We start from the raw sequence: 7,507 nt of genomic DNA, 5'->3' as shown, positions 1-7,507 counted from the left end.
CCACCTATCATGCCGCATGATTTTTCACATTAGATATTTACAGTGATCACATTTCTGATCGCTGATTACATAAGCATGAATTCCTTTGGCATTTTTCTGACAGTAAATACTGAAAAAAAAAACAATGAGTAACCCAGCGTTCTTTGACTGTCACAGTCTCAATTTTTTTTTTTTTACTCTTTGAAAAGCAACCCACGTGTTAATTAGGGTTTTTGGAAAAGGGTTCAAATTAGAGTCTCAAACTCTTAAACTATCAGTTAAAGCTTTTGGGCGATTATGAAATGGTTTATGTCTGCAGTCATAACACAGAATACCCTCGTTGGAGTGACAATAATGTCAACATCACTCTTGAAGTGCCCATGGCGTCCGCATCAGAAGCAGTCAGTCGCCATAAAAATAAAAAAAAAATTTAACAGACGTCCATTAAAACAACGTGGGAGATTAACTAAACTCCGCATTTCTAACATCTTCCAATGAATAATAAGTTCAAGGGAAATCTCCACTTTATTGAATGGAGAAGTCTCAAAAGTAGTTTATGGTGATATAAACTCGTTTAGTCGCTAATGGTGTAGTGGTGCACTCACCTAACATGTGTGCGGGCAGCGTGGGATCAGTTCCTGTTCAATGATGGTGTGGGTGTGGATGGTCGTTCGTTACTGTATGTGCCCTGTGACTGACTGGCAACCGGTTCGGGGTGTAGTCTGCCCCCCCGCCCAAAATCAACTGGGATAGACTCCAGCAACTCCCCGTGACCCTCTTCAGGATAAGTGGTGTTGAAAAATGGATGAATGGAATGGATTAACTCACTTGTTGGTAGTGGGTCACAATAGCTTTTACCTGTACGATTTTGTTGCCTCTTCTCACATTGTCGAGGCTTTGGGTATATGTATGCGTGGGCGGGGGTGTGATTCTCTACTAACGTGAAAAGTAACCTTTTTAGTTTAACAGATAATATACTGCTGTGGAAAAAAAAACAAGCAGCAAAGACAGAACACTGCGTTATTATCCACCCTTGTATCTTCAGTTTGTTGTTATGAACTCAGCATTTACAATCTCGCCCGTTTCGACAGATTACTCAATAAAAAGGTTGTTGTCCTTGTAGGTGGATGACGACGGGATGTGTAATAAAGGCTAGACCCGTTGTGCGCTTGCGCCGTGCGAAACTAATCTTGGGGCTCCGCGAGCAGCCAATAGCGACACGTTGTTTCACCCGTGACACCATCCGCCACTCCCCTTACTAAAGAAGGAAACAAACATCCACCCAGAAAGAGCTGGAGATCACCAGAGACAGAAAGGACCGGAGTGACGAGGCCGAGGAAGGGGGAACTTAACCCATCCGAACCACCCTTGAAACGGACAAGCACGCCAAGCAAAGGCGAGAGAAAAACGTCAAGCAGGAACTGACAAATCGCCCATTTTTTTCCACAAACGTTGGTTTGCCCCCGACGCCTGGCGAGACACTCATCGAATTTCATCAGGTGATTTTCTTGGACTCATAATCGCTTCCTCTTTGAATAGAGCTGGTGTGGGTTTTTGCTGGTCGTGGTTAAATAAATAAAAGAAAGGTGCTGTGATAATCAAGGAACTGTTGGTCATAGCGACCTTTAACGGTGGATTGAAAGGTCAGGTGGCGTGTGCGTGACGGTCTCTTGTGTGTGTGTGTGTGTGTGTGTGTGTGTGTGTGTGTGTGTGTGTGTGTGTGTTTGTGCGTGCGCGTGCGAACGCGTCGTTACAGGGGAAAAAACAAACTGAGCGAGAGTATTTACTCTTTTTCTGCGTTGTAAGTGTTTGCCAGCAACATCGTGAGCACTATGCATCCGCGTCAGCAGCCCTCGAACGTGACTCGGTCTGGTTTGAGGAAAAACATGGGGGAGAGAGATATAGCTGGTGCTTGTTACTGTCTCTTGTGGTTCTACATGGCCCAAGATGGGGGGATGGGGGAACCAAAACCAGATAATTCCTGTCGACAAGTTGAACATTTATACGCCGAATAAACAAGCTAAGCCAGATAAATGAGCTGAAACATTCCAGTCTTGCGCAAAAGAGTCAAGTACGGCGTTACCAAGTGGTTAAATTAGTTTCTTCTTTTGGGTAATTCGATGTGTCGTCGATGTTGCTTTAGAGCTATTTTGGTGGGTCTAAGTCGTGACATTAATGGGTTTTCTTTGGATATATTAATTAGTTGAAATCGTATGAGAAATGGTAGCTCTTCTCGTAATGTCCAAACAGGAAACAAGGAAAATGCAGACAAAGAAAGAAACAAAGGCAACAGAGAGCACACTGTCTAGACTGTTTGACTAAACATTTACTCCTCACGTCCTGTCGTTCACGATTTCTGTTACATTTATTTCTTTAAAAAAAAGAATAATTAGGTACCTGTAACAAAACATGTCTCGTTCTGATCTGTCCAATGTGACTCAGTAGTTTTTAGCAGGGCCTGAAATATGAGCTCAGCTTCCTGCTGATACTCTCTATAGTCAACATAAGAGGAAGACCAACCCTGGCCTGTATAATACGAGTCACTAGAATTCAGTGCTTTATGTGTGCTGAGAAAGGCATTTGTTCAGAGATGCTTTTGTTGAAACCAATGCGTTTTATCAGAACACTTTTATTTAAACTGTCAAGAGGTCAGAGAATCTAGGTAAAACTCCAAGCTAATTTGAAGGGTTATTTTATGCACCTCTCCATGTCTCAAAACCTTTACAGCTTGAAATGTTTTTAGAGCTTTTAATGAAAGGTCTGGCCAGCATGTGTGATTGAGAAAGGAGGGCTCAAATGTGAATGCTAAGCCTATTCCTTTGTTGCCATAAGTGCATGGTTTATACATGTCCAGTCATGTTGACTTAGGTTAGCTCAATACTTAATTGATCCTGGAGGCAATTCTGGAATTCTTCGGTACTTCTTATTGATTAAAGCAGTTCTATTTTTAAATCTGGTGGATTTGGCCCGAGGTCAAAGAGCCTCTAACTTACCGAGCTGATGAGGGAAGAATTTTCACCAGTCAGCAGACGAACACGTGACGCGAAGGCAGAGAAGGTCACCTGTGGGGTTTTCCGAGGAAAGCCTTGACGTGCATTGCATGCACGAGGAAAGGAGTAGGAGGCGGTGGTTTAAGAAATTATATTGTTGAGGTCAGGATACATTTGTTGTTGTGTCATGATATTCTGATACTAATGATTCTGCCAGCCCCTTTGTAACATAAAACTGTCCCAATGTGGTTTGCGACCAAAATATTGACAAGCAAACGGCTGCTATGTTATGGAACAGTGTCAAAGGTAAATTAGAAGGATGTGATACTTTTTGCAGCACAAGGTGTTTTTGTTTTTTTTGGGGTCTGTATTAGTTGATCAGATCCATGGTTAAAGCTTCAGAACACCTTCTAGTCTAAACCTTCCTTTCTCCTGTTCATTCATCAAGGACTGTTTGAATTGTTTAGTTTCCCATTCCACAATCTCCGCTTGTATTTCATCACTGCAGTACATCAGTGTCATTAAACTACATGGTTTGCCAAGAGAACATGCATGTTTACTGGATATGTGTGTGTAAGGGGGGTGGGGGGCAGGGGTTGTGTCGAAGTGAGGAAGTTTTGAAAGGCCTTATTTGGTAAGATGTCTCTGCGGAGAAGTGAAGAGGGTGTAATTTCCATAATTATTTTCGCTTCATTTTTGCTGAGAGTGAACCGGCTATGTTTGTCTAATAAGGGTGTGTAATTATTGTAATTATCACATGGTGATGAGTCAGGTCATTATGCAGTACGAAAGTAAAATTGAGAACAGTATTTACACAATGTTCTATGAAATGGACAAAAGTAGGATGGCGTCATCATGCTGATAGATCATGAGGGGTGAGGTTTCCTTGATGACAAATGGTGCGTCAGCTCCAGGGAGAGTAATGGCAACTGTTGGCAGCACTCACTCAAGGGGAGGGCGGTGAAGGTTGAACAATGCTCCATTTTCTGTCAGGTGGTGATTTTCTTCACACATTCATCTGGTGTTTCAGGTTTTCAGAATAATGTAATCACACTCTTTTCCTTCTCATCTTATCAGCAATGGCCCAAGAGACAAACCAGAGTCCGGTGCCCATGCTGTGTGCCACAGGCTGTGGTTTCTATGGCAACCCAAGAACCAATGGAATGTGCTCTGTATGCTACAAGGAACACCTGACAAGGCAACAGAGCAGCGACCGGATGAGCCCCCTTAGCCCTATGGGTATGTTAGACCACAACAAAATATGAAAAGGTGGACTCGGTTTCAATTTTTGGATTAGCCACCTTGCAAAACAATATAACCCGAGTGCTCCTATAGCTAAAGTTTAGGTCTCTAAAGGACCAAGAGGAATTGTTTTGAAATTCATTTATGACTCTCCTTCAGCGAGTGTGTATTCCCAGCACACCCTACCCTCCCGCTCTGTTTTTCCACTCAGCGTAATGAAAGACAGCTGTTTTCCTTAATGACATTATTCAAGGTTACATTCACTTATAAGGTCAATCTTGGGAGTCAACCATCAAAATCTTAACAGTAGACTAGCTCTATAATTTTAAGTGAAGAAAAGGGTATAAAACAGAGATCTTATTAGCATCTGACTGAATGTTCTCAAGAGCTCAATGATCATGTTGTGCTGTGAGTGCTGTCTAACGTTGCTAAATTTGTGCTCATGCAGGCTCAACTTCTAGTCCTACCTCAGAGGTGTCTGCAATCCAGAGACTAGAAGCTAGTCTAGCCAAGGTTGATGCCCGCCCTGCCTCCTCGCCAGACATGTCTAGGTCGGTATCAAGTGATTTGCTCTTACTGTATGCTGACTGGATGCTGCTCTCCTGCTTTTGCCTCATGTTCCCTTTTTTCCCCCCACACCTACAGAACTATTCAAGGATCTCTTCCTGTGACTCAACAAATGACAGAGATGAGCATCTCGACAGAGGACAAGCCTGAATCCCTAGAACCTGGTAAACACGCACGCGCACGCATATTTGAGCAGACATTTGATGCACATGCAGGTGACTGCTCACGCGCAGTCTTCTGTGAGGCCATGTTACATTCCATCCACTGAACCACGGGGGTTTTCTTTCTGCATCTAAGAAAGCAACGCTGTCTAGAAATAGACCTGTTTAAAAATAACTCCACACCAGAAGACGTTTTTGGATTAGATGCTGGCTAGCAGAAGCCCACTCAACAGGGCAGAAAGGGGTAATTTCAAGATGGAGCCTACATAAATTACTGTCTGGGTAACATGGAGTGATGCTAAGGAAAATGGTGTACAATAGATAAAGGATACATTTGCATTTAGTTTTTCGTTGTAATTTACTGTGCTGGCATCACTTCAAAGAAGTGTCCCAATTCTGCTGCATTTGCAACTTAGATGAGATCATTTGTCCTTTTAAAAAATTAGATATTTTTTCTCTCATCTACAGTTGTAAACCAGCCTGCTGCCTCTAGCGCAACTCCCATAGCTTCTTCGAGCAGCGACGACAGCAAGGATGACTCGTCCAAGCCGAAGAAGAACAGGTGCTTCATGTGCCGCAAGAGGGTGGGCCTTACAGGTATGTGGTGGGAACATTGTTTAAAATGGTCTTTCCGTTATTATTGTCCTCAACCGTTGTCAACTTCTCTACTTCCAGGATTTGACTGTCGCTGTGGAAACCTCTTCTGTGGTATCCACCGGTACTCTGACAAGCACAACTGTCCCTATGACTACAAAGCTGAGGCGGCCGCCAAGATTCGTAAGGAGAACCCCGTGGTGGTGGCCGACAAGATCCAGAGAATATAGGTCATGGTGCAAGTGGCAATGATGAAGACAACACTTTTTGGAAAAAGACTCGAGTGTTTCACCTTTGGAATTGAACACTGGCATTTGTGGCCAAGTGAGGATGGCAAGAACTCGATTTACAAAATTAAAACCTCAACAAGACATTAAAAGAGAATCCTGTCTGAGGGAGATGCATGAATGATCACTTTGCTCCCCTTTTGATTAATCCATTTTGTTAGTTTTATCATATTTTCTGTGGTGTGACTTTTTCTTCCCAGGAATACATATTGTCTTAGAAAGAGCAGCCCGAAGTAAATGTCGGAGGCAAACTGCGCTTCTCTCACCCTAACCAGGCATACAGTGTGCCAAACTGTAGACCACCCTTCTTGCTCACTCCCTGTCAAGCATCAGAAACCACATCGAGAATTGAGACCCCCAAATGTTGCACAAGAAGTTCTGTTAGTTTGTCCCTTGTCTTCCCCGGCTTGACCTACCTCACAGCTGCTCTGTTAGCCTTCTTTTCTCTCTAACTGCGTGTGCTCTTCCGCTGTGACCTCGGCAGAGAAGCAAGGCACCTCTCTTTCGCCTAAGTGACCCCTCAGATCAGCATTCTTATATTGACTGTTTGGTTTGATTGTGATGAGGCTCAGTCTTGTTTAGTTGTGGAGGTACAGTGCAGGGCAGGGACAAATACACGTTCATTTTCACTGAATTCAAACCCTAGTAGTGAGCAGGGTGAACGAGCTTGTACGTGAGTGACAGGCTGGAAGGAAGGGTGGATGCCTCACAGATCAATCTTGGCTACAAGGAATGGAATTTAGGCATGAATTTCTCTTCGTCTACAGGAGCGTTTTTAGAAAATATGGCCTCAATCTAGTTGGTTTGCAGGCATTTTTACTTGCTGAGACAATTATGTTTATTTTTGCCCCCGCTCATGCATCCTTCCACATACTGATATTGTTCTGATGTTGGCACATGTATGCAATGCATATCTGCAGTTAGAATATGTGAACCATGATTTTGTCTTTGGGTTTTATTCATTTTAAGTGTGCTAACCGAACATTCATGTGAGCACAGCGTGCGTGCGCGCAGAAACAAGGTTTATCAGCACATGTTTACAGAAAACTACAGGAGCATGCCAGAGGTAGATTAAAATGAAATAAAATATACTAGACTACCACAATTATATGTAGCGCGTGAGTGTGTGTGCGCGCGTGTATGTTTGTGTGTGTGTGCATTATTTTCATGGCTGCCTGACTGTACGTACAAGTTGTTCATGTTCCCAGTGTTTTTCATTTAAGACAACTATGTATCCGTTTTGATTTTTTTTCTCCCCGTTTCTGATTCTTAGTTATATGCAAATTTGTACAAAACAATGAAAAAACAACAAACTGTTGATATTTATGTATTGCATATAATCCTGCTCTCCAGCATTACCACAGAATAGTATCTTGTAAATAAAACTGTACAGAGAGACATTAACAATGGTTTTGTGTGTACTTTGTATATTATTAGATTGTGTGTGACTGTAAACAGCACAGTCATGCAATGCGATTACTGTTACTATTGAAGCATATAAAGATAAAGCTGCAATCCTCATTTTGCTACTTTAAACCAGAAACCTGCTCTTGTGAATAAAATGACATCACAAAGGATGACTCAGCACAGTAGTGTAGGAATTGCCAGGAAAACAATAGCGAGTGGCACCTCCTGTGTACACTGTAATACCTCATCTCAGCTAAACCGGTTGCTTGAACTTCGTGTT

General features: G+C 42.7%; 1 protein-coding gene across 1 annotated transcript; it reads left to right on the top strand.

Moving 5' to 3' along the window:
• Positions 1–1,250: 1,250 nt before the first annotated feature.
• On the top strand, positions 1,251–7,224 carry zfand5a (zinc finger, AN1-type domain 5a). The gene is made up of 6 exons (XM_019862750.1): positions 1,251–1,478; positions 4,047–4,208; positions 4,660–4,762; positions 4,857–4,942; positions 5,408–5,536; positions 5,615–7,224. The coding sequence occupies exons 2-6, from the start codon at positions 4,049–4,051 to the stop codon at positions 5,761–5,763; spliced, it is 627 nt and encodes a 208-aa protein (XP_019718309.1). The 5' UTR covers positions 1,251–1,478; positions 4,047–4,048; the 3' UTR covers positions 5,764–7,224.
• The last annotated feature ends 283 nt before the right edge of the window (positions 7,225–7,507 follow it).

Source organism: Hippocampus comes, unplaced genomic scaffold, assembly GCF_001891065.2.
Source record: "Hippocampus comes isolate QL1 unplaced genomic scaffold, H_comes_QL1_v1.1 scaffold147, whole genome shotgun sequence".
Classification (NCBI taxonomy): Eukaryota; Metazoa; Chordata; class Actinopteri; order Syngnathiformes; family Syngnathidae; genus Hippocampus; species Hippocampus comes.
Note: the sequence above shows the minus strand (reverse complement) of the source record. Positions and strands in the feature narration are given on the sequence as shown.

Excerpts from the sequence above, each read along its gene's own strand:
- zfand5a (XM_019862750.1), top strand. The coding sequence starts at position 4,049 with ATGGCCCAAGAGACAAACCAGAGTCCGGTGCCCATGCTGTGTGCCACA. Across the intron at positions 4,209-4,659 it reads GAGCCCCCTTAGCCCTATGG|GCTCAACTTCTAGTCCTACC; the intron begins GTATGTTAGACC and ends GTGCTCATGCAG. Across the intron at positions 5,537-5,614 it reads CAAGAGGGTGGGCCTTACAG|GATTTGACTGTCGCTGTGGA; the intron begins GTATGTGGTGGG and ends CTCTACTTCCAG.